This window comes from Thermobia domestica, chromosome 2 (assembly GCF_964235325.1).
Source record: "Thermobia domestica chromosome 2, izTheDome1.hap1.1, whole genome shotgun sequence".
NCBI lineage: Eukaryota > Metazoa > Arthropoda > Insecta > Zygentoma > Lepismatidae > Thermobia > Thermobia domestica.
The window spans coordinates 364,716,008-364,743,875 of NC_137455.1; the positions used below are offsets into that span (position 1 = coordinate 364,716,008).

The 27,868-nt window shown below is 38.4% G+C and overlaps 1 protein-coding gene across 2 annotated transcripts in view; it reads left to right on the forward strand.

The window, feature by feature from the left end:
• LOC145678827 (peroxidase-like) overlaps positions 1–27,868 on the forward strand; it is a 156,174-nt gene that overhangs the window by 42,994 nt on the left and 85,312 nt on the right. For both annotated transcript variants that reach the window (XM_081749373.1, XM_081749374.1), the window contains exons 3-9: positions 8,365–8,659; positions 12,909–13,117; positions 16,320–16,493; positions 18,352–18,548; positions 21,338–21,533; positions 25,222–25,419; positions 25,577–25,724. In XM_081749373.1, coding sequence (XP_081605499.1) covers positions 8,365–8,659; positions 12,909–13,117; positions 16,320–16,493; positions 18,352–18,548; positions 21,338–21,533; positions 25,222–25,419; positions 25,577–25,724 — 1,417 coding nt within the window. The remainder of the gene's footprint in view (positions 1–8,364; positions 8,660–12,908; positions 13,118–16,319; positions 16,494–18,351; positions 18,549–21,337; positions 21,534–25,221; positions 25,420–25,576; positions 25,725–27,868) is intronic.

Sequence of the window (27,868 nt, forward strand, 5' to 3'; positions counted from 1 at the left end):
TCAGAAACATGTAGTTCTACCACGATCAACTTGGCATTTACTAAGTGGGAAAAAAAAAGTGAAACCTACCGAAGCCCACCCACTTTTTAAAGAGGGAAAATGAAATTTGCCTTTAGAGTCTTCATCCCGGCGATATTAAAATAACGCTAATTTTACAGTAATTATGTGATATCTTCAAATAGATAAAAGATAATTGAAATATGGAACAAGAGCTCCCTAGACAATATTATTTTGCGTGAGGTACCGTTATCACAAGTCACCTAGTGGCTTTCCGTTTTCAGCTGCTCAGAAACGCGAAAATAAATGCCGATTTTCAAAATGGCTCGAAATCGAAAGCAGATAATCGAGTCGTGATAACGGTTTCTCATGTCAAATAATATTGTCTAGGGCGCTCTTGTTCCACATTTCGATTATCTTTTATCTATTTGAAGATATCACATAATTATTGTAAAATTAGCGGTATCATAATTTCGCCGGGATGAAGACTCTTAAGAAAAATCTTAAATGTAAGAAATGAAATCTTTCAGTTTAACGTCCCACGATTATGTCTGTTAGACTAATGGAGACGGACGATTAAGGCAAGTGAATTATGATGAAATAATCAGTAGAATGAGAATGTGGAAGGAAGCAGGAGTACTCCGAGAAAAAAACCCACGAACACGATGCTGTCTACCACAAACTTACTTCGTCGGGGATCGAACCAGTGACCTCGCGCATGAGATGTAAGCGCCCTACTATCACGCCCCTCTTAAATGAAGGGAAATCATACACGGAAAGAAAGCATAATCGTCTGAAGCCTGTCCATTTGGGGGGGGGGGGGATGAAATCTCGTTTACAATGACAAATCATGATAAATGTAAGAAAATCATGCACTGAAAGAAAAAAGTGCATCTTCTAAACTTCACTCATTTTTTGTAAGGTGAGAAATGATATCTTTTCAAAAATAAATCATAAATGTAAGGAAACCATACATTACAAAGAGTGAGACGACCTTAAGCCCGTCTAGTTTTCAAAAGAATGAACTTCCCATTTTAAAAGAAATAGTAAATGTAAGGAAAGTATACATTTACCCATTTAACCTTTAAATTGCGTATGTTTCCATCTTATTGCTTATTATCTCCTTATCAACTGTCTCGCTTATATTGGCATGAATTATCAGTAATCATTTCTAGCTATTTTATGTTTGGTGTCCCGTAAGGATCAGCCTTATCGCCATTACTTTAACCCTTTCGCTGCGAAATTCGACTTTAGTCCAACTGATGGCTTTTACTTTTGACTGCGAAATTCGACTTTAGTCCACAACGTCTATTTTTGTTTTTACTTCGCTGCGATATTCGGCTTTAGTCGAACTGATGATACACAATATTTCATAGCGATAATACATTTCATTGTGCTGCCGACTGGTGGTGATTCTTTGAACTAAGGCAGTGTTATACGAATTATTACGAGAGTCTTGCTTCATTTGGTAAGGTTTGCTTCAGTGCTAATTGGAGCAGTAAGTTATAGCATTCAAAGAAAGAACAATCAGTGACAATCAGATAGTTGCGTTCTTGTTAGAGTCTGTGTCCGAAGATGAAGGTGGTTAATTCCGCATCGCAGTGATGATTTTTGAATACAATTCAATCTTTTAAAAAAATCTTGCTGATAGGTGGCAACACCGAAATCTTAGGGCCTACTGGATTGGTTGTCATAGAGTTCTTTCTTGACAGTAGCAGAAATACTCTTGCCGAACGTCATGAGAAAACTCAAATGTTACAAAAGAATTTTCAGAAAGTTCATTTCGAAATAGGCTAGCAACACTGACAAATGAGATGCGTGGAGTGGATGAAACAGAAAACAGACGTCTTTAGATATTGGGAAAGATACTGGTATCAGATTGGATGCGAATAATGTGAGGGTGCAGAGAATCATACTAACAATAATGTGGCCAATAATAAAATTCATCTAGAAAATATCAAAACAAGAAGAAAATATTATAATAGGATGGCAACATTGACAATCGGGATGTGCGGAGAGATCGGTGACAAGAAATATACTTTTCTCAGTTCTTGTAGTGATATTTATATCAAGTTACCTACATCTACCTTAAGAAAATACTACTTTTATCTAGCAAATAATGTTATACATGCTGTTGCAAATAGGTTGGCTTTGGCAACACAGACAATCGGGTGTCAGGAGCGTAACAAACTAGACAATTTGCATACTGTGGTGACAGGGAGTGTTTGTACAACGTTTGGTTTCAGCTCTAAGACTTCAATTTTCTTATGAATAAATGCCGAAATTTGGAAATTGGCGGCAAAAATAATTATGCAGCGAAAGGGTTCATTTTGTTGCTTTATATATATCCAGTTATCTACTAATATTCATCTGACAACACGGATTTTGTCATTCTTACCAAATCCATAGCCTCTCATTGCAAGAAACAATAAATACAGATGCAACGGCTCGGAAAAATTATGTTTCCGCAGCTTCTTGCCTGAGAAATGTTGCCCTTTTTAAAAAAAAAAAAAAAAATTCAAGTTCAGTGGATAGATAAGAGTACATTGCACCTTGGTAACACTAAAAAGACATGTAATTAACTGTATTCTGAAGAGATTTTTTTTAAAAATCAAGAATAAAAGAGAATTACTCGACAGACCAGAAAGAGTACAAATTTGTGGATGCTCTTTAATTCCAATGAATTGCTGTTGGGGGCCGTGGTAGAGCGTTCACCTCTGGTGCTTGGGGTCCCGGTGAACTTTGTGGTAAACAAGCACCGTGTGCTTGGGTTTTCTCGGGGTTCTCCCGTTTCTTCCCACTTTCTTCATTCTACCATTTCATTCATTACTCATCACCACCGTCTCCTTTAGCCTAACCGGCATAACCGTGGGACGTAAAACTCAAAGATTTCATTCATTTTTCCAATGAATTGCTTATACAGGAGTTGGACAAACAATCTAAAACGTTTGCAAAAGTGTGAAAATCATACCTAGTATGGTGTGGGGCCTCCTTTTGCGTCCAAAACGGCTTGGATCCGACGTGGAATGGACGTATACAGCTCCTAGATCGTGGTGTGTGGAATTTTGTACCATTGTTCCTCCAAAACATGCTCCAGTTCCTTAAGGGATACTGGTGGAGGGTAATGAGACCGAACACTCATTTCTAACTCAGACCACAATGGCTCAATGATGTTCAGATCTGGTGATTGTGGAACCCAGGGTGTGTGTGATAGCTCCTGGTCATGCTCCTCAAACCATGATCTCACCGTTTTTACAGCATGACAGGGTGCCAAATCATCTTGGTAGATGCCATCACCATTAGGGAACAATATTTGGGCCATGGGTAGAATCTGGTCCCCGAAAATGGACTTATACGCCTTAGCATTCATCATTCCATGCAGGGCTATGATGGAACCTGCGGAAAACAACGATATCACTGTCCATACTGTAACAGAACCACACGCATGTTTTACAGTTGGGAGCAGATAGTCTGTATCATAGGCCTGCGACGGTGTTCTTCATGCGTAAACACGACCGGTTCTTGGAAACAAGGTGAAGGTCGATTCATCGGACCACATTACATGTTTCCACTGCTCATGAGTCCACGCCTTGTGGTCCTTTCACCACTGGATACGCCTCTTCGCATTTACTGCTGTGACCAGGGGTTTGGCGATAGTGGCCCTGCCATGAAATTTCATTTTATGAATTTCCCGTCGCACTGTTTTCGATGAAACCGGGTTCTGTAGGCCGGAATTGAGTTCAGACGTAATTTTCATTGCACTGGTCTTCTTTTTAGCTGCTACAATCCGTTTTAGTGCTCTCCGGTCCCTATCTGACAGGATTATTTTTCGATCACTGTTGTGCTTTGCAGACATTGTTTGTCCATGAATTGCGTATGCCCTCGTGACATTGGACACAGTGCCTTTCGATACCCCCAAAAAGTTCGCCACTGAAGCTTCAACCAGACGGACATCAACGATCATGCCTCTTTGGAAGTCTGTCAGGTCGCCCATTTTACCGCACCACTTTCACACCACGACACTCAGAGGTGAACTGGTTATTGCTGACAGAAGAGGAAGGTCCACATGACACATTAAAAAGAAAAAAAAAAAAAAGATCGGCAACCGCAACACGTGTTGTACAGTAGAGGGCCAAACTAACATGTCCTGTATGAAGTGTTTTTAGATTTTTTTGTCTACTCCCTGTAGATTACAACGATATATTATTACTATAATGGTATTATAACGGTATTATCAATCTGTACCTGCTTTTGTTGACGTGATCAGAGGCGCAATAACTGAACATATATACATTTAAAAAGAGAAAAGAAGCAATTAATAGGTTGTCGTGGAAGAAATGGTTGTTGATAATATAATTTGTGTATGTATAGAAGAATAAACAAGTGTATCTCGGCACGATCCTTATAATAAAAGGGACAAAAAGGAATAATTATGGTAAGTAATTATTAGTTAGTACATTTAATATCAAAGCTTATCGATCTCTGATCTGAAGTTATAGGGCTAAAACGAGAATAAAAACTTATCGTTTTAAGATCTAATGTGTTAGCATTTAACAAGAAAAAAGTTTATAGATTTCTATGCAAAAAATTATCTTTGAAAAAGGAATTAGCTAAAACTTTATTATAATTATACATAGTATTTATTGGGGCCGCTTAAATTCGAGAGGAAGAACGTTTGAAACACTATCCATAAATTTGCCATTTCAAAATTTTCAACACGATATGACAGTAAAAGAAAGAAGGAATTCTAAGAATAATGATGTTAAACCAACATAATACCCAAAAGTGGTCGCTTAAAACTTTAATTTTGTGCAGTGAACTCTCTGGAGCTTAGGATAAAATGAACAGAGAACGACATGCAAGCAAAATAAGATATATATATATAGGGTGTTTCAGATAAAACGTCCAGTGCTTATAAATCCGAAACGGCTGAGAATAAAAAGATGAAACAAAAACTGAGATAGGGAAATGTCATAGGGCACATCACATGGTGTTGTTGCGGTTACCCCCAGGGCCCTCCTTGAAGGGGGTCCAGGGGCCAACTTCAAATTTTCAAATGGGAACATGTATTGAGTCATAACTCATTCAATAGTACTTGAAAAACGAAACAACTTTTGTAGGAAACAATTTTCGATTTGGGCCACCGTTTTCAAAATGGCCACAAAAAGTGGGTCCTGTATCAGATAAAAGGTCCAGTGCTTATAAATCAGGAACGGCTGAGATTAACAAGATGAAACAAAAACTGAGATAGGAAAATGTCATAGGGCACATCACACGGTGTTGCTGTGGTGACCCCCGGGCCCTCCTTCAAGGGGGCCCAGGGGCCAACTTCAAATTTTCAAATGGGAACCTGTATTGAATCATACCTCATTCAATAGTCCTTGAAAAATGAAACAACTTTTGTAGGAAATAATTTTCGATTTGGCCCACTATTTTCAAAATGGCCGCAAAAAGTTGGTCCTGTATCAGATAAAACGTCTAGTGCTTGTAGGCCTAAATCAGAAACGGCTGAGAATAGATAAATGAAAGAAAAACTGAGATAGGGAACGATGATAAAGCATATCAAGTGGTGTTGTTGTGGTGACCCTCAGGAACTCCGTGAAGGGGGCCCAGGTGCAAACCTCAAACTGATACGGACTTTTTGCGGCCATCTTGAAAACGGTGGCCCAAATCGAAAATTGTTTCCTACAAAAGTTGTTTCGTTATCCAAGTACTATTGAATGAGGTATGATTCAATACATGTTTCTACTTGAAAATTTGAAGTTGGTCCCTGGGCCCCCTTGAGAAGAGCCCTGGGGGTCACCACAACAACACCATGTGATGTGCCCTATGACATTTTCCTATCTCAGTTTTTGTTTCATCTTCTTATTCTCAGCCGTTTCGGATTTATAAGCACTGGACGTTGTATCTGATACAGGATCCACTTTTTGCGGCCATTTTGAAAACGGTGGCCCAAATCGAAAATTGTTTCCTACAAAAGATGTTTCGTTTTCCAAGTATTATTGAATGAGGTATGATTCAATACATGTTCCTATTTGAAAATTTGAAGTTGGCCCCTAGGCCCCCTTGAAGGAGGGCCCTGGGGGTAACCACAACAACACCATGTGATGTGCCCTATGGCATTTTCCTATCTCAGTTTTTGTTTCATCTTGTTAATCTCAGCCGTTCCTGATTTATAAGCACTGGACCCTTTATCTGAAACACCCTGTATATATATATATATATATATATATATATATATATATATATATATATATATATATATATATATATATATATATACAGGGTCGTGCCGTGGAAAATCAGTCCCCGGGGCGAGAGTATACGACGGTGTCCCCCATACATATATTCTAAGCAATTTTTCCTCTCTTTTCTTTTTTCTCCCGAATTTTTCGCCCCTTACTCCGGCGCCCTAGGCCGTCGCCCCCCATGGCACGGCCCTGTATTACAAAATAAAGTAAGTTTTGGATCTGTTTCTTTGTTTATGATGGGGGCACGGTGGCTCAGTGGTAGAGCTGAGCCCTGATAGTATAGTCCCTGGTTCGATTACAGGCCAAATAAGTTTGTGGTGGACAACATGGTGTCCGTGGATTTTCTCGGGGTATTCCCGTTTTCTCCGACATTCTTATTCCACTAATTCTTCCATCTTTATTCACTTCCTTTAATTATTTGTCTCCCTCAGCCTAAATGGCATAGTCATGGAACGTTGAATTGAAATATTTCATTTCATTTTATTCGTTTGTGGTACAGTTTTCTTTTCTGCCAGATTGCATTCAGACAACCAGTAAAACATATCTATATCAAAATGTATAACTAACAGGAACTTGATAAGATAGTTAGGAAACCAAAATGACATTTTGGATATGGTGGTCACATAATGTACATTTGGTGGAAAAAACTGCAATGCCAGTTTGAAAACAATCAAGGCAGGCAAGAACGGTGTGTACAAGGCTCAGAAGTACCGTACTGAATGTGTAAATACACTTTCTTAATTGTAGAATCCACTACAAAGAAATGGAAGTGATATTTGAACAAGAAAGTAATTTTAAAGATGTGAAAATTTCCGTTTCTTTTTGCAAAACAAGCTGGGTTTATCGAAAAAAAAAGTCCGCTGTCCCCCCAGAAAAAGCCTTTTTTTTTAATCTCCATAATCAATCAACATGACATAGCGCTATAACTGGAATCTCACAATGAACACCACAAAAATTGAAACCGTAACTTCTATATCAATTCATACATTTCAAACCGTAACTTCAAACATTTCGATAAACTCTCTGTCTTTACGTAAACGGTTCACAGAACTCTATACCTTTACACAAACGTTTCAATAAACTATCTGCCTTTACGTAAACGGTTGAAAAAACACTATACCTCAGTGCAAAGTCTTCAATGTCTCCTTTTGCGTCAAAGACGTTTACGTAAATATTTCAAGGGGCCCTTACACTTCTACGTAAATATGTCAAAGAGCTCTATATCTCTACGTAAACATTTCAGAAAACATTTTATCTGTACGTAAACGTTTCAAATAACTCATCAACTGGTTGATACGTAACAGTGGACGAGACATGAATACACTACTACACTTCAAAAACGGAGGAACAGTTGAAATGGGTTTTTAAAAGCGATCCAGCTCCCGAAGAAAGCGAAGATTGTGAACTCGGCCAACAAGGTGATGGTCATAGTTTTTAGAATGCACGCGGAATCAGCTTCATCGATTACTTGGAAAAAGGACAAAAGATAAAAGGAAAGTATTATGCGTCGTTATTGCACCGGTTGAGAGAAGAAATCATGAAAACAGTCCTCATTTGACAAAGAAAAAAATTCTCCTCCATCAAGACACGTTTCGATAGCGAAAATTATTGGATTAAAATTAGAATTATTGCAACATCTTCCGTATTCATCAGATTTGGCTCCCAGTGACTATTTTTTTTTCTAAACTTGAAAACAATGATTAGGCGGAAAACAATTTATTTCGAACGAGGAGGTCATCGTCCAAGCAGATGCCTATTTTGAGAACCTTCCGAAGTGCTACTTTTTGGACGGCTTAAAAAAGTTGGAGAAGCACTGGGAAAAAAGATGTGTCGAGCTAAAAGGAGATTATGTTGAAAAAATAAAAAATCTACCCAAAATGGTTTGTTTTTCTTATCTTTTTCTAATTACTTATTGAACAACCCCCGTATTTCTAGAGCACCTTGTTAAGAGCTTAATGTTTTAAAGGACAAACTATATTATTAATCACATAATTGATTAAAACTATTAGATAGATATAATATTAAAAATTAATATACTTAACAATTATGAGTGCGTGATTAAAGTTTCATTTACAGATTGCTAAATGTTTATTTATAATTACTTTTGTCCTTATAGATAACCCCGGACCGCTTCACAGTAGCGCAAACTTACGGAAGCGGCAAGTGGCCAAAGTTCCACACGTGGGTGAAGATACTCTGATTTCCGCCGTAAACTTTGGACGAGATATAGTTAATCGCCTGGCGCGATTAGAACGCAATCTACAAGATTCTGGAGTCAAAGTCAAGCCAGGAACTCCAGCTCAGGGTTTGCTGATCGATTCTCTTCCTGCGCCGGAAGCACTTGAGTTGAGTCAGGCTTCATTAATTGCTACGAAAGCTTCGTTACATTTGTCTCATCAAGTTTGTCAAAGGTTAGTTTTTTTTTCTAATTTTGTTTTTCATATTTCAAACAACCAAACACTTTTAGTATATACTAGCCCATATTGTATCTGCCAGATTCACTTGGCAATGGAAAAACTGTGATTGAGTGTTGGTAGTAATTTTGTATTGTTACAAATTAAATGTAGTGGCCCCTGGGTAGCGTAGTCGCTAATGCTCTTGCCTTTGGTGCGAGCGGTCCCGGGTTCAATTCTTTAGAGATATTAAAACATTCATTAAATTTAAGAATAGCTACTACTTGATTTGGGGAGCATATCAGAAAAATGAGGGGCGCGTGGGGAGCGTGGGCATCGCTCGATTAAAACTTTGTCTAACTGACTCATACTAGCTTTGCTATATTCAATAACTTACACTAAAATACAAATGCTGAGCAAAACAACGTTTATTATAAAATTAAAAAATAATAATAACTATGTATGCATTTTCATTTATTTTCGATAATGTCTGAAGAAGGATATGTTAGAGATACAGAAGACGAGAAGGTGACACTTAGAAAATTAGTTAAGAGAAAGGATATAATAGTGCAGCAAGCGGACAAAGGAGATGCGGTGGTAGTGATTGGAAAAGCAATGATATGAGACAAAATTAGAGGACTTGTGTGATGGGATATACGAAGTAATAGGAGGGAAAGAGTTAAGGAGAAGAAATATAAGAAAAGGCTATTTGTTCTTTGAAGAAAGAAGGTTACCAAGCAAGTTTAAATGAAGAAGGAAGAGTTCCAGTATTGAAAGGATTTCCGAATATTCATAAGGAAGTGATAAAGCTGAGACCGGTACTTGACTGCAGAAGGAATCTGTGTGAGCCGCTGGAGGAGAAGGTCAAGAGGATAGCTGAAGTTTTAAGGAGAGAGCAGGAGAGTGATAGTGTTAAAAATTCGAAGGAGCTGAAGGACAGACTGGATAACATGGGACGTATGGAAGGTAGAACGCTATGTGAAAGCAATGTTTCCGAGCTTGAAAAGGAAGTATATATTGAAAGCAGTGACAGAGGAAATGGGAGGAAAGAAAATACATGGTTTTAGTGCAGAAAAGCTCAAAGAAGCCTTGAAAACCACGTGGAGGAACAGTTTCTGCGTTATAGGAGAGAGGTTAGCAAGGATCAAGGAGGGCCTGAGCATAGGATCGAGAAGAGTCCGGTATTGCGGAGATAGTGATGAACAGGTGGGAAAAGGAAGCCAAAAGGAAAGAAGGGGACAAACTTATATTCTTCAGCAGGTATGTCGATGATTGCTTTGGGATATGGAAAGGTACTCGGAGGCAACTTAATAAATTTGTGAAGGAAATAGATGATCAAGAGAAGGGCATAGAACTGGAATTGGAAATAGAAGAAGATAAAACCATTGTGTTTCTAGATATGAAAATAAGCAAGCAGAATGAAAAGTTGGTCACAGAATGGTTCCAGAAGAAGAGTGCATCTAAGAACTTCTGTCATAAAAGGAGTGATGTTGATCGATCTACGAAGAAAACTTTCATAGAAAATATGGAGTAGAAGATCATGTGGATAAGTAGTGACAAAAGGAAGGCAGAGGAAGACATAGAGTAATTTTACAATCAATTTGAGACCAATGGATATGATAAAAGAAAGCTAAAAATGGAAAGGATAAGAAGAAAGAATCAGAAAAGTAAGAAGAAGGAGGAGGCATATAAGAAAGAAGATGGAGAGGAAGAAAAGAAGCCATGGTGGGGAATAGAAAGTATAAGGGAATATACTAAGATAATCAAGAGTTCTAAAAAAATGGAAACGTTTCAACATACAGTAAAGGGAGTAGAAGACTATTGGATGTGTTAAGAATGAAGAAAAATAAGAAAGAAAGAGAAAAGCCGAGAGGAGCTGATGGGAAGAAGACGAGTGGTTTATAAGATAAAGTGTGGTGATTGTAATAGCTGTTATATAGGTGAAACAGGGGGTAAAAACTAAAAGAACGATTAAAGCAACGTCAAGATGAAGATAGATTGGAAAGAGAAAGAAATGCCATTTTTAAACATGTAAAGTACACGGGGCATGATATTAATTGGTGCGAGATTGAAATGTTAGCAAGGGAACAAAGGAAGTTAAGAAAGTGGAAGGAGTCCAGATTTATAGAAAACGAGGAAAGATTTATTACGATTTGGAATACAGGACTTAGAATTGACAAAACAGTGGGGCAGGTTATTGGAAAGTCTTAATTTGTAGCTTAGTTTTCCACTGGACTAGGAAGAATCTTGGTGTTTAGTTTCAATTCTGATCAACTTCTATTATGATTGGCTGATTTTTTATTGATCAGCCAATCAGCGTTCAGAATTTTCCGTATTTCCGCTATATACGTCTGTAAACGAATTTAATTTTTTTCTTAACAATGACTATCTATATATATAAAAGAGAACGTACAAATCCTTTGTCCGCTCATCACGCTAATACGGCTGAACCAATTTCTTTTATTTTTGGGGGGTTATTAGGATTTGGACCCTAGATGGTTTTTATCATATCACTTTAATTTTCAATTACCAGTGTCTTGAGATAATTGACCATTCAGGTGTCCATTACGTACAAATCCTTTGTTAGTTCATCATAGGTATAAAAATAAACGTATTTATATGCAACCCGCATGACCGTGTCACTCGGCGGGTTAACATACATGACAGGCGTTATAATGGTTTTTATCATATGACTTGAAAGCGAAAAAGTAAAAATTATCTAAGTAACAAAGTTTATTGCGTTCGGGGGTGACCGCAGCGAAGCGGGGCGGGTTAACATAAATGACAGGCGATATAATGTTAACATTTACTGCAATCTTCTATGGTTTTTATCATATCACTTGAAAGCGAAAAAGTAAAAATTATCTAAGTAACAAAGTTTATTGCGTTCCGGGGTGACCGCAGCGAAGCGGGGTGAACGCTGCTAGTATATATATATATATATATATATATATATGTATTTTCATTTATTTTCGATTAGATATCCGAAAGTGTCACATTTATTATTTTATTATTTTTAATAAACCTTGCTTTGCTCAGCTTTTGTATTTTGGTGTAAGTTAAAACTTTGTTTCACAGACGAAGGGGCAATTGCTCTTGCTCATACCCTTCCCAAGTGATGTCCCTGCTCCCAAATGGGCAGTCTGCACGTGACTTGGGTCTAGTAGTGTATTTGATACCTCAGCCGTAATCTCAGGTAGACATGCCTGGGATTTTTCTCTACCCCTTGTCTCCAAGAACTCCCAGTCAGTATCGGATTGGAGTGTTTGTCCGGTTGTGGTCATAGTGTGGAGCTCGGTATCTTGAAGTTGCCGCGACGTCTTACGGCACTAAAAGGGCAATGTTAGCTTGCTTTCAAACGGTCCTGGGCTGACATTGCGTAGACTTACGCTCGATCCTCTTCCCTGGTTTCCGGGGAACTCACAAATTGCCCTGCCGTCAGCCAAAGTGGATGCATAAGCGTGTAGTGATTACCTAATGCAACACAGGTTGGTGTATGATTCTCGTGCTTGTTTTTATATGTTTCTAAGCATTGCATATAAGGGATAGGCATATTATAAATTGTACGGAATCGTAGACAAGTGCTAAGCAACTAAAGGTCTAGGATAGGCGGGGACCTAGATATTTTTGTTGAAAAGTGTCCAAACTTTGGAGGGAATCCATACTACAAGCCACTACAGTCAACTTATATAGTATTGAACAGGTATTATTCTGTAACCGAAAAGACCATAAGTAGTTGTAAAATATTTCCACCTATATTTTTAGAGAAAAAAATGATAGAACTAGACTGTTTTGTAAAAGAAAGAGTACAGATAAAGTGTAAAATCAAATGTTCATACTACATCAATCATTTCCCTGTTGAATATATATATATATATATATATATATATATATATATATATATATATATATAATATTGAGAAAGTGTACAAATGTATGTTGAGTTAGGAAGTTTTTTTGGGGGGAGGGGGGGAATTGAGCCAGTGGATGCACCTCTGGTCTAGGAGACATTAGGAGACCAGCAATGAAAGCATTTTTTAACAATAAATTACTGGTAGCGCTCTTCAGCTTAACTTGTAGCATATGGGATATGTGTGCGTGCGGCGACAAAATAAAATGTGGAAGGCATTAAGGTAGTATTCCTACTAAACCAACAAAAATGTGGGTTTAATTGTTATATAAATTTAATCTCGTATTCACAATCTGTACGGAAACTTCAACATGTGAACATGAATATAATGATCTTGCCTTTTTTTTTTTAATATAGATATGGACTCGGTAAAGAACAATGTTCCGAGTTGATTACATCATTAAGTTTAAAGAAAACATCACTAGGAGAGAAATGTTTCGCTGAATCGCGATGTCGTCCTAAGAAATACCGCTCACAAGATGGCTCCTGCAACAATTTGAAGCATTCGAACTGGGGCAGGACTTTCACCGCATACAAAAGACTGCTTGCACCACAGTATTCTGATGGTAAGTTAATATTTTAGCACCAAATAAATAACGTAAAAATAAAAGATAGTGAAATTTAGTCATTGTTTAAATAATTTTCCTATTTTATCATAGGTTTACAAAACACTAGAACTACTTTTAAAACTATATTATTCATTTTCATTATAAATGGACTAAGTTCAAACAATTGATTTTAAGTAAAATAATTTGGAAAAAAACATTTTCGTAGATCCATTACACCTAAACTGTTTTTTATAGTGATTAGAAGTTAATTTTGATTCTAAGGCTGCCTTCGCACTAGGATCTTGTTAGCCGCTCATCTGAACTTGTAGTGTGAAGGCATTAAATACTTCTGAGCTGCTCAAAAGATCGCGATACCAAAATGGCAACCATGCTAGAGCTAGAAAAAGCTGCAATTTTGAACCTTGGCGATAAATTGCAAGAAAAAAGGAAAAGAAGATATAGAACAATATGAATTCATCCTATAAATCGCTCAAAAATGGAAGAATGTTCATTTTATAGTCTGTTTCCTAAACTGAGAGAAGATGAAAGAAAATTTTTCAGTTACTTAAGGATGTCTAATAGACATTGTCTATATTTTCGTTTGACGAACTGTATAATAGTATAAAGTGTGCATTTCATCAGAGTAATACCAAAATGAGATAATTTTCAACATCAAATACATGTACACTTTTCTCCATTCCAACTGAGTTCACACTCACGTGTGAAGGACTCTCATAAAACTAAGACTGCGTGTTATTTTCTTACCCGCAGGTAGCCCGTTTGAGCCACCTACTGGCGGGGTGATCTTCATAGCAACTCAGAGCCGCGGCTCACTTGCACCGAAGCGCATGTGTGAAGGTGTACGTTTAAAACAGTGTAAAGCTAGGACCGGCTACAGCTCACGTGAGCGGCTCACAGGATGCAAGTGTGAAGGCTCCCTACAAGGTCTGTATGATAAGTAATGAGACTCGCCGCGCCGCGGCGCGCGTGTCGCTGGAGCGGGTTTGTCGGTGATGGAGGATGTAGGGGGGGGGGTCCGAGCAAAGCAACGCACCGCGCGTCAGTTGGCTCCGAGCCTTAGTGGAGCGCGGACAAGCCTTGGACAAAGCTCTTGTGAACATTCTTGTCACGGCGGAAAATCAACAAACATGGAGGGTTCCATCGAACAGCGTTATGCGATCAAATTTTGCGTTCGCCTGGGGAAAACGGCTACTCAGACGCTTTCTCTCATCACGGAGGCCTACAAAGAGGAAGCCCTATCCAAAGCCCAGGTGTTTCGTTGGCACAGTGCGTTCCGGAACGGCCGGGAAAGCGTTGAGGATCTGGAGAGGGCTGGACGCCCGACAACAGTGACTACGGACGAAACTGTGGCAAAAGTGAGGGATCTCCTGAACTCAGACCGTCGATTATCGTTGAGATTGATTGCTGATGAACTCGATATGAACCACACAACAGTGCACAAGATTGTGACGGAACAATTGGGAATGAGAAAAATCTGTGCGAAACTGGTGCCGCGAGTGTTGACTGACGAACAAAAGCAACGACGTGTTGATTGTTGTCAGGAACTGTTGAACCTCATGAACAGTGACCCTAACTTTGAAGATGACGTCATAACAGGTGACGAGTCGTGGGTGTTCCAGTACGACCCTGAAACGAAACGTCAAAGCGCGGAGTGGCACACTCCTGCATCCCCGCGCCCCAAGAAGGCCAGAATGTCGAAGTCAAAGGTGAAAACAATGTTGATTGTTTTTTTTGACAATGTGGGGGTGGTCCACAAGGAGTTTGTACCCCAAGGACAAGCCGTCAACGCCGCCTTCTACAAACAAGTCCTTGAGAGACTGCACAGGAGCGTCAAGCGGAAAAGACCGGCGATCGCTAGCCGGTGGAAGTTGCATCACGACAATGCCCCTGCCCACACCGCCTTCTTAGTGACCTCCTTTTTGACCCGGATTGGGGTGGAAGTCCTTCCACAACCACCCTACAGCCCAGATGTGAGCCCGGCCGACTTCTTCCTCTTCCCGAAGCTGAAGCCACGCTTGAAAGGAACCCGTTTTGCAGACGTCACAGCCATCCAAGCAGCCGTGACCACATTTCTAAAGGACATGCCGGCTGCTGACTTCCAGGGGGCGTTTGCAGCGTGGAAACATCGATTGCAGAAGTGCATCGACGCAAGAGGAGAGTACTTCGAAAGCTTTTAAGTCCCTGTACAGATCAGATCAATAAAACAATGTTTCCAGACCTGGTCTCATTACTTATCATACAAACCCTGTAAATGTAATTGAAAAACTTCATCAGTTGCAGCATTGAGGACAAGCTGGATATGTCAGAGCATTCAGCTGGAGCCACTTGCAATGCATTCTGAAAAAAAGAAAAAAAAATCTTGAAAAGGCAAATGCTAATATGTTTTAAAGCGTAAAAGTTTCTTCAATGGATACATTTTGCTAGTTTTGACATAAGGATTGGAGACGTTCTTTCTCGTGCTTGTACGGCTTGGTTCTGTCAGCGAACTACACAACGAACTAAGGAATCATTTGTAAAAATACCAAAAGACCAACATGGATGAGAAAGATAACAGAACCGAAGGATATCATTATGAGAAAATAGATACTGAAGTGGCAATGGGTTGGACAACTTGCAAGAAGAAATGATGATCCATGGACAAAATCAATTCTTGATAGAATAACAAGAAACCAGAAACAATCTATGAAACATCCTTATACAAGGTCATGTGACGAAATCAAAAAGTTCTGCGAAGTAATCTTAAAAAAAAAAAAAAAAAAAAAAAATATTGCTCAAGATGAGATAGTTGTGAAGAAGAGTTGGGAAGACCAGAGGTCAACCTTTTTTGACTGTCGACATACTTATTTGATATTTTTTATCTAATAGTTGTCTACGATTATGACTTGGAGTTTTAAGCAAGATATAGTACTTGTCGTTTTTCTGGAAATCTATGTATGAAGATTTACGTTCGGTCATTTCATTGTGTTGAGTCCAATGAGATCTTGGACATTCTTTCTCATGCTAAACGCAATTAACATGTCGAAATTATTTTTTTTTCTAATTTAGAAGTTTAACTTCCGGTTTTGTAATCATAACATCATTTTATTTGTAGTTAATTTCAAAATTCTATTTTTTGTTTTGTTCTACCACTACAGCCATCTTGTGACCTTATTTTTGGAATCTCGTCAATGTTCTTTTTTTTTTCTTTTTTTCCGACTAGGGATTCAAGGGTTGCGTGTATCAGTACAAGGATCTCGCCTTCCGAGCCCTCGTCAAGTGAGCGCCACCCTTGTCAGTGACCTCGATCGACCCGATCCACGTCACACCCTCGCACTTATGGAGTGGGGGGAGTTTATAGGTCACGATCTCTCTCATACACCCACTTCCAAAATGGGTAAGTAGCTATTTCTCTTTTATTATTATTATTATTTTTAAAAAAAATCTTTTTTTCTTTTCTTAGTGTTCACACCCTGCGGATACTAAATCCTTTATATATACATACATACTTCTGATATGAAAGAGTCAGTCAGCCAAAAATCGTAAAGTTTTTACTTTTTTTATGTGATAAACAAACACTTCTTTTTTAAAAAAAAAATTCTGCACGCACTACGTGTGTTTGTGAACAAAGAACGACGTGACAAAAGGGCGCAAGGAAGAAGTTAAGTGACAAAAGAGCGTGCACTTAATGTTAGACAAAAAAAAAAAAAAAAAAAAGCGCAGATGATGCATGCTGTCTTTAATTACCCACTATAATGTGCTTTTTTTTTTAAAAAAAAAAAAGCTTTGTTTGGCTACATTATTATATACAAGGAAAATGAACCTTCACTTATTTTCCGATGATTAAAGTAAACTAAAATGAACGGGCTCTTTATTTTTCCATTTCAATTCGAATGCCCAATGATTTTCATACTTCCAAACATATGTACTTACTCTATCATACATTATCAGAGTGACTACTTAAAAGGAACTTTTTCAAAACTTAGAACTTGTTTTCTGCGTGGAACATCTGGAAAACTCCTGAATTAAGCAGAGTAAATGCATTAAAAAAAAAGGTGCATTTTCTACAAACTGTAGTTCTAATTAGTGGTGGGCACAAAAACCGGTTTTTCGTTTTTTTTTAAAAAAACGAAACCGTTTTTTGAAAATTTTCAAAAAAACGATTTCGTTTCTTTTTACCGAAACCAGTTTCGGTTTCCTTCAAAACCGGTTCGGTTTTCACCGGATCCGGTTTTCTGAGCGGTTCCGTTTTTTTTTCAAATCTGTTCGATTTCTGACCAGAATAGATAGTCTTTCGTTCTCCAGAAACTGATTCCGTTTCCACAGAAATACTTTTATGTGTTTTCCAAAAGTTTTCACCGAAACCAGTTTCAGTGAAAGCCGAACCGGTTTTCAAGAAACCGAAACCGGTTTTGGAGAAAACTGAAACCGGTTTTTGGTGAGAACGAACCAGTTTTTGGAGAAAACTGAAACCGGTTTCGGTGAAAGAACCGAACGGATTTTGCAGAAAACCGAAAACTGTTTTGGTGAAAAACCGAACCAGTTTATGGAGGAAAGTGAAACCGGTTTTGGAGAAAACCGAAATGTTGGTTTTTCGGGTTTCGGTTTTCCTAAAATCCGGTTTGCCTATCCCTAGTTCTAATATCACAATCTTTCAAGACCCGTATTTCAATAAGGTGAGGCAACATACTAGAAATGTATTAGTAATAATGTTATGTATATTTATGTGTGTAATATGAGATCTCTGGTTCGAACTCATTTCTCACGAAGTGGACTTTGTGATGAACAAACACCGTATGCATGGATTTTCTAGATAGTACCGTTTCCTCCCACTTTTAGTTAAACGAAAAGGCACAATATATACAAACATTTTACATACATATGTTTTCTTTTAGTTTCATCTTTATGCACCAAAGTTAAGGGAGAGACTGATAACGAGATGAATTATAATAGTAGAATAAAGGAAACGGGAGAAAACTGAAAATCCAAGCACACGATGTTTGTTCAACCCAAAGTCAGCGCGGGCTGGGATCGAACCGGAGACTTCACTCACCAGGGGTGAGCGCTGTATCTCTGATACGCAATTGATCCAAATTGTCAGTTATTAATTCTTTCATATTCTGAAAGAAGACTGTCTCTTCTTTCCTTTTAGCATGTTAAACCCCGGTCTCATTGAAAAAAAAAAATAATAATGAACCATTCTGGAAAACTTGCTAACTACATTTCTGTATAACATGTTTTTCTTGTTTTTCCAGCAACCTCTGGCAATCCGATCGTCTGTTGTACAGAAGAGGGCTATGAACTGAGCCCCCGTTTTGTCCATCCTCTGTGCTCCCAGATCTCGATCCCCCAGGACGATCCATTTTACTCGAAGCATCGTCAGACATGTATGACGTACGTACGATCTATGACTACGTTGAGAGCAGACTGTGATTTTGGACCAGCGGAGCAGGTAAGTGTCTTGTAGATCATGACACGTAATTGATTACTGATAGGGATGGACACGAGTCGAGCTAAAACTCGACTTGACTCCAATTCGAGACGAGTTTCGAGTCGAGTCACTGTTTTTGAAGTCGGAGTTTCGAGTCGTTCAAGTTTGATAAATAGCTCCCTCGATTTAACTCGTTTTGAAATCATGACCTGATTAGATTGGAAAGCGAAATCCATGAGAAATCTAAGCAGTAATGTGGAATAAATTTGGTGTTGCTCATGAGAGGGGCACTGTTCGCATCTCGTCTCGTCTCAATTTTTATAACAAGATTGCCTCAAATGTCGTGAGCACCAATATATGTATATACTGTAGTTCTTACCGTCAAACCTGAGACCTGCACGGTCAAATTTTTAAGCCCAAGGAAAAACTCACTTGGGTAATGATGTCAACCTGCTCTGCTCGGTTCAACTGAGCGAACAGCCCGAACCGACTCGGTTGCGATGAACCATCAGCTCGTTTGGGGTGAGCCATCGGCTTAGTTTGGCCTATCTGGGTCTACAACCCTAAACCCGGGCTGAGCAGTTTTGAACATGCTTGGTCGTTGACATAACTTATAACAATTTTTTGCTCCAGCCCGAATAGTTGCTCCTCCGGAAAGCAAAACCCAGAACTTCGTGAACGATGTCCTTGCCCCTAGACGAAGTCGGCAGTCAACTAGTTTTTACTATTCAGTTACAAACCGCCTATCTTTCATGTTTATACAGGGGGCGTTGTAATAATAATAATAATAATAATAATAATAATAATAATAATAATAATAATAATAATAAAAAATTGTAGTATCATTGCTAATAATTATCTATGTAGGATACTTGAAGAGAGTACTTGAAACTACAAACTGGATTTGGCTCAACTCGACTTGAAATTCGATCCGAATTCGAGTCGAGTTGTAGGGAATTTTTTCGAGCCGAGTTCTCGAGTCAAGCTCAAAGATGTCCGTTTGGAGTCGAGTCGAGTTTCAAAGAAAACTCCCTCGTGCCCATCCCGAATTAATGCATCTTAAGGTGAATACAAGTGATACGTAAATTACTAATTGCTGGTTGCATTTTTCGCAATTTTTTATTGTTTATTACTCTTATTATTTTATGCAGTTATAATATGCATGTTAATGCTGTCAGTTTCAAAGGAAGTTGAATCATAATCGAAGTATTCTCTTTCACCTTCCCTCTTTCCCTCCTCCTCCTTGCTTTTTCTTCTTCTTTCATTTCCTTTTTGTCTTTCTTTTTCTTTCTAGACTATCTATGTAAGAAACTGACAAAATATAAGGTAGCCAAGAAAGTTCTGTCGCTTTTTGTGAAGCTCTGTGTTCAATTGACCCACACACCGTGAGTTGAATGTGAATGGATATAAGGCGAAGGTCAGTTGTTGGTGTGGATATATCAAACATATTACCTGGTTGTGGCAGTTCAGTTACACCGTGAACTTGTGTAAGGACAGAGTGAACATGAGACATCCACAGAGCGTCATAAGGGCGTATATGCTGTACGAGTTCAAACTGGAGTCAAATGCCGCTGCAGCGGGGCGCAAGATATGCCAGGCCTTTGGTGAGGGTGTCGTGACTATGCGGACAGTGTAGCGGTGTTTTAACAAGTTTAAAGACTGTGACGAAACACTCAAGTACGCACTATGTGCCGGAAGACCAACATATGTACAAAATGTAGATTTTCAGGCAGCAATTGAGGCGAACAGTCGCGAAATATGTGAGAAACTGGGACTACAACTCAGTGTGAGTGAAGAAACCATTCGGCATCACCTCCATCAACTTGGGAAGCACTACAAGTTGAGTTGATGTGTCCCACTTGATTTAACTTCGGGCCAGAATGCAACTCGAGCAGACGCCTGTCTTTCTTTGTTGTCTCGTCTGAGGAAGAAGCCATTTCTGGACAGGATATTGAAATGTGATGAGAAGTGGGTCATATACGAAGCTCTACGGCGCCGCCATCATTGGTTAGCATCCCATGAACCGGTTCCAAAATAGCCGAAACCAACACTGCACCAGAAGAAGGTCCTCCTGTGTATCTGATTGATTGCTCGCGGTATCGTGCATCGGGAACTGCTACCAACTGGTTTGAGCATCAATGCAACTGTGTACTGTCAACAATTGAGCCGTCTTCAAGTAAAACTCAAAGCTGTGAAGCCACCTTGGATGGGAAACACTATTATATCCGCCATACTCTCCTTACATTGCACCCTCCGATTATCACCTGTTGCATTCTTTGGACAATCACCTTAGAAAACGTCACTTCAAGTCCCTAGTAGAGGTTCAAAATGCACTTGTTACCTTCCTCGCTTCACGGCCCACCAAGTTCTACCGCAATGGAATCCATTGCCTTAAAGAATGTTGTCAGAAGGTCGCCGATGCTGATGGGGTCTATTTTTGATCTTTCAGGTACGTCTTAGGTGACATATCGATGTTCGAAGATGGGTGAAAAGGCGACAGAACTTTCTTGGTTACCTTTATATTATGTGAAGTTTATTACAATAAATATGCCATATTGTGATCTTTACAAAGGCTAAATTTACTGCCCATTCAAGTATGCAATCTGAAGACGTATATCTGACAGACAGAATAGTGGTATTGTATTACACATTAAAAGAGAGAATTTAAACGAAAATTTTAGTAATATTTTTGAGATTATCGAAACTTCATGCTTTATTAATTGACAGAGTTTCTTAATTGTTAATCTCTTTTCATTTAGAAAAATAATTTTATTAAATTTTATTTCTTTTGGTTTCATTGTAACTTTCAGATGAATCAAGCATCTCACTTTCTAGACGGATCGATGATTTACGGTCCTACGTCATCTGTGGCCGATTCTTTACGTTCATTCAAAGGAGGCCTTCTCACTGCTAGCGAGACAGAGTCCGCGGAGCTTCTGCCATCTAGTAACGATCGTTCGAACTACTGCCACACGGAGCCTTCAGAAGGACCTTGTTATATGTCAGGTAAATGATAATTTATTGGAAACAGCTAACGCGATGTGTTGGGAAATTAAATTCATGCGAATGTATCAGAAGAAAGGAAGAACATATATGTAATAATGTTAGATTATTTTATTCTAAGTTGAAAATTGAGTGAATTGCCAATATTTCTATTGAATTGGTTAAGAATTTGGAGGGAAAAATATAAAAGAATTAAATCAAACTAATGGTGAAAATAGATATTTTCTACTGTTTTAATTTATCATTTTGGGTAAAGTATAGCAATCTTTTCACCCACTTCCATCAACTTGTTTTTCTATTAAATTTTGTAGGTTTATGCTATATAATAATACAATATTTTGTCAGTTCTGACTCAGACTTTATACTTAATTACACTAAAGTTCAATTCGCGAGGAATAACATAGAAGCGCAAACCCAGAACATCTCTCCTCTTGTCTATACAGTTAGCGTACGTGCCTTTGATATTCATAGTGAGAATTCATGTGGTTTGGCTCGCGCCGTGTGTACTTTGTACTGGACATACACCGTTCTCGCGGGTTTTCTCGGGGTTCTCCCGTTTCCTCCCACTTTCTTCATTCCATCATTTCATTCATCTCTCATCATCACCGTCTCCTTTCGCCTAACCGGCGTAACCGCGAGACGTAAAACTTAATTTCATTTCATTTTTTTTATGTGGTTTGGATCTCTCGTCTTATATAGCCCATTGATACCAATCTGAAACGATATAATATCCCATCTCGAGAGGTAAAAAATTCCATTTTGCATCTAAATTTCTAATGTTGTATTACTACAACTACTACTAATAATAAATGATAGGGTCTACTTAAGTACACTATCTCGTGTGTAACTTTAAAAAAAATTCTGGATGAATTATCAGTAAATTTCGATCTTCTTGGACACACGGACACACAAATTTTTTGTCCCGGACGGATGGACACACAGTTTGTTTTCCCGGAGGGACGGACACATATCGTCGACAGCGTCACAAACTGTCGTATCTCAGTTTTCTAAACTTTTCAGGAGAGCGATTTTTAGGTTTTCACACAACTTTGAACAGCCATAATTCAAAATCTATTTTACCGAAAGGAGAGAAAATTTACCAAGTTATAACTTAAAGCATAGGAAATCAGTGGAGAAAGTTTTATGGAATTTGCCTGTAAAAGCTTGTGGAAAATTTGGCGGGAAAAAGATACGACAGTTTGTGACGATGGTAATCCTCTCTTGTATGAAAGATACGACGCATATTTTTTATACTGAGAACTATATTAATAGATGAACAATCGGAATATATTGCACTTTTATTGAAAAACTTCGTGTTTATTACACAAAATAATTTAACAAATGGTTTCTGAGATTCTTGAGGGTAAAACGAAATTCCTGAGAACACACACTAAACACAATATTAAGAGCATACTAACCATAACATAAAATAATGCTATCAAGTTGTCGTTGCCAGAATATAAAATCTTGCAAAGTAATTTGTAAATTGCATGCTTTGATATTGCACTTGAGAAGGATGGCTAATGTGGTAAGTTTCTGTAAAATTGAACATGTTCAGGGTTTCGAATGATTGGAGTTGGGCCCGGACACAATGATAACGAGTCCTCGTAGGCGTGGGAGACCCGGGTTCGATTCCCGGCGGAAGCTTATGTGGTTCGGATCCCACATTAATCAGTAGGTCCACGTCTCATATAGCCTCGCTGCTGAAAGGGACGTTAAAAATCAATCAATCAAAACGAGTCCTCGTACTTCTCTGGAGCGATAATTTTTGACAAGTATGCAAAGTAGGAACTTCTATCTGGTGGATTCAATTTGCGTTCTTTTCAGGGAAATAGTTATGTAAGTGTCCTCAAAATGACTTGTCTTAAACTGAATGCAGTTTGGATAGTCTTTGTTCACTTTCACTTCGCGCATTTCCATCAGATTGATTGGATCTCCATTTTCGTCACGTCTAACTGACAGAATACAAAGATATTGGGACAGAGATCTAATCTCATACATCGCTTCTGTCAATACAATGAACGGTATATGGGTTCTTTTTCCTTGCCAGTTTAACAATCGGTTCAAGTTGCGAGGGTACAAGATTACTGCCACAGTGCTTAATAAATGTGCTTATAGCATTGTGGACTGAATCTCCCTCATTTTGTCCATGCCTAGATTCAAAGAATCGGAGAGAAATTTCACTGATGTTCTTACGTGTTTGCACCGCATACCCCATCATAGCAACCAACCTGAACTCCTACTAGGTCCATCCTGTATTTCTCCAACTCATTCATTACGGATTTTAACGCGCCTCCCTATAAAGAATTCTAATATTCCATGTTCCAAATCTCATATCCATTTTCTTTTGCTGATGTCGTGCCAAGTTATCAGTCTTGGTCCGAGGCTTCTGTGATTGTTTCTGAAAAAGTGTATTTTTTTTTCTATTACAGGATGAGTTTGTTAGGCTCACCCAAACCCCCAAGCTGGAGGGCCACTCCTTGTCTGCCCACGACTGCTTATTCAGTATCTTCACAGCTAACCTCTATATCTAAAGGCCTTCTCCTCGATCTGCAACCTGGGGCCGCGGTGGCTCAGTGGTAGAGCGTTCACCTCTGGTTCATGGTGTCGCGGGTTCCAAATCTGCTCCCGCCAACTGAACTTTGTGGTGGACAAATAGCGTGTGCGTGGATTTCCTCGGGGTTCTTCCGTTTCCTCCCACTTTCTTCATTCCATCATTTCATTTATTTCTCATAATCACCGTCTCCTTTAGCCTAACCGACATAACCGTGGGACATAAAACTCAAAAATGTCATGTCATGTCGATCCGCAACTTGAGGACGCCCCATGTCATGTAAATATATATGTATACAGCTCCGCATTGATCAAGTACAACATTCTAGCTTATAAGTGTATTTGCTTCGGCTCTTCCGAGCTTAAGATATAAGTAAAAGTACATTAGGAACAAATGATAAAGAAACTAAGTCTACCTGATGGATAACAATAAGAAATGGTATAAAAACTAATGAGTTTATCAGTACGGGACTGTATACCTACTTTTGGGCCACTTTATATATATAAACAAACTGCTTTGAATATAGGCGTATCTGTCCAGTTGCGAAAGATCTGTTGCTCACAAACTGTCGTAACTCAAGATACGACTGTTTGTGAAAATGATTTATATCCTTCATCTCAAGATACGACACAGTGACGTCATCACCACCGTCAAAACAACGCACATTACAGATGTGTCGCTTTGGGAAATTGTAGAAGTCAGTGTATGCAACTACATAGTAAAATATCTCAATTTTCGATTTTTTTGAGATACGACACTTTGTGACGCTGTCGACGATATTTTGTCTCCCGAACAGACGAACACACACATTTTGTTTTCCCGGACAGATAGACAGAGTAAATACTGTATATAAAGGAGTTTTGGAAAATCAAATTCCTTAATGAAAACTGAAGTGAGCGGTTACATTTTGAATCGTTGCAATGGTTCTTCAGATAAAGTAAATAAATAAATAAATAAATAAATAAATAATAATGAAACAGAATGAATAAATGTGCAACCTTTGATTTTTGTGATATGTAAACAGTATATTATCTTCAATTACCGCGGACTGTAGAGTCCATTACCTTTTAATACAGATTAATGCGGATGTAATACCAAAATATTTTGCACAATTTTGTATTGTTTTCTATTTAATAGGAGATTCCCGAGTGAATAACCATCCACTGTTGACAATGATGCATGTTGTTTGGCTGAGGGAACATAATCGATTGGCCAGAGAGCTCGCCAGATTAAATCCTGACTGGAATGATGAAACGTTATATCACGAGGCTCGTCGAATTGTCATAGCAGAAATACAACATATAACTTACAAGGAGTGGCTTCCTATTATTTTAGGTAAGCAAACCGTTACAAGTTATGTTAGTTTAAGTTTCAGATTAGCTTAGTCAAATTAAGATTGATTAAAAGTTAGTATTGGCAGATTAATGGCTTTTTTATAATAAACCACAGAGTTTTATTGTCAAAAATTATTCATTGAAATATATTATTTCAGGTGACGAATATATTAAAAATCATGCTCTGGATGTAAAAAGCAGAGGTTTCAGTAATTCCTATTATGATCATGTGGAACCCTCTGTAAGCAATAGTTTTGCTACGGCAGCATTTGGATTCATATCCTCTATGATGCAAGGAAATATCAGGTAAGGTTTTTTTCGTGTTTGATGTGTTTATATGCGTTTGTTCTGTTTAGTGTGTTTCTTTTGTTTCACTTAACTCCAGTTTTTTGTCGATAATAATTTAGTTAGTTATGTTTATGTTGTTTGTTTGTTTTATAGAGTTCGTTAATGAAGATTTTCTGCCACTCTTATTACTTTAAATTGTTGAAAAGTTGGTATTGCAAGTTTTCTTTGAGCCTGCTATCGGCGGCTCGTAACCTAACCAGACGGGGGTACACCACTCATTAATTTAAATCCACTCCCCTCTCTCTCTGCACACACACACACACACACGCACACATATCTTGTATATATACGAGGTGTGTGTTAAAAAGTGTCGATCCTTTGGTTGGGAAAAATGCATTTATTGATTTAGTAATCCAAAACCCTAATCCCCTTCAATGTAGTCTACTTGGTAATGTACCCACTTATTCCAGCGCTTTCGCCATTGTTGAAAACACTTCTTAGAACGCAGTTTTTGGAAAGGTGAGCAACCATGCTGTTGTATTGCGCATAATCTCTTCTCTTGATTCAAATCGAGTTCCTTTTAATGGCATTTTCAGCTTCGAAAGTAATCAAAAGTCACATGAAACCATGTCGGGCGAGAAGGGAGTCTGACGACACACAGAAATGTTGTGTTTGGCGATGAAAGTCTGAATCAAATTTTGCGGACACCAAATTCTCGTTCAAAATTGGGAGTACTGATCCGAATGAATGACACTTGGGTATCGCGAAGCTTTTGGCAAAATTTGATGCAATATTCCTGCTCCCGTTTTTTTTGTCATTTTATGAAAAACCTAATCTGACAACCGTTCACTACACGTCTTCACTCGTCGGCCGACTGCCAGCCAGTGTGACCACCCAGCAAAAATATTTCGTACTAACTTATGCCGAGAAAAGGTACTAGATCTGGGGATAAAAGTACCAAAATTTCATCTGTTCCCGTTTCACTCTATTTATGACATTTAACGATATTAATATCTTATAAGGTTTTCGGCAGCTCTCCCTGCCCTGTGGGTGAGGACGTGACCACCCACATTCTTGAAGAACCCTCAACTTTAAATCTTTTACACTCAGAATTCGATACAAACCGTGCTAACCACTTACACCTTCCCAATTTTGACTTTACACCCCAAAACTAAAAATCCTTGCGGAATCCGTGTTTAATTGTCGTATTAGAAGTCACTGTAAAATTACTAAAGTATCACAAGAATGGCAAATATAGAGGATGTCGGGAGAAAATAAGAAATATAAAATGGGCTTATTGAGAAAATCAACTTTTAATTCCTTAATAGCCTACTGTTTAAATGGATCACCAGTGGCGTATTTAGGGGGGGCTTCCGGGCTTAAGCCCCCCCGAAATCTTACTTACTATAGTAAAGTATATGAAATATCTTGCAGAATTTTCACATTTTCAGGCAAAGCCCTCCCCGAAAGTTAGCAAAGCCCCCCCGAAAGAAAATCGTAAATACGCCACTGTGGATCACATAATATGTAATATTGTTTACTGTGGTCATTTATTAGTTGGTGGAGGCGACTGGACGGCACCTAATGTATGTCCTACTTCCGCTCTTGTAAATACCGCTCTTAAAACAGGGAGAGAAAAGAAACAGGGAGAGAAACAGTGAAATTTTCAGGAACAGTGAAATTTTCGTACATTGCCAAAGTTCCATGAGATCCTTTTTCTCTCCCAATGTATTTATGAGAAAAGAAGAGGAGAAAAGTACTTGATTTGTTGGTGAACGTACTAGAACACTTAAATATTATAAAAGGTACTAGATTTAGTACGAAAGTACTAGCGGTGGTTACAGTGCTGCCAATGATTTACGCTTTCTGCAGGAGGGGAAAAAAATTCACGACTGCGCATGAATGTCAACTCTAAATCTACACTCAAGAAAGTTTCCCGTGCTTCATTGGTTTACGCGGGAAAAAAAAAAATAAAGTTGAATACTTTTTTTTAAAACACATCTCGTACATACATATTGCAAGCGATAGCTTCAAGATTTCACAAAGTTTGACATAGTTAATTAAGTATTTGAGAAAGTACATGACTATTTTCCGTACCTTGTTTATTATGTTTCTCTCTATTATGTCTAAAAGCACTGTAACTACCTATTTATTTATTTGTC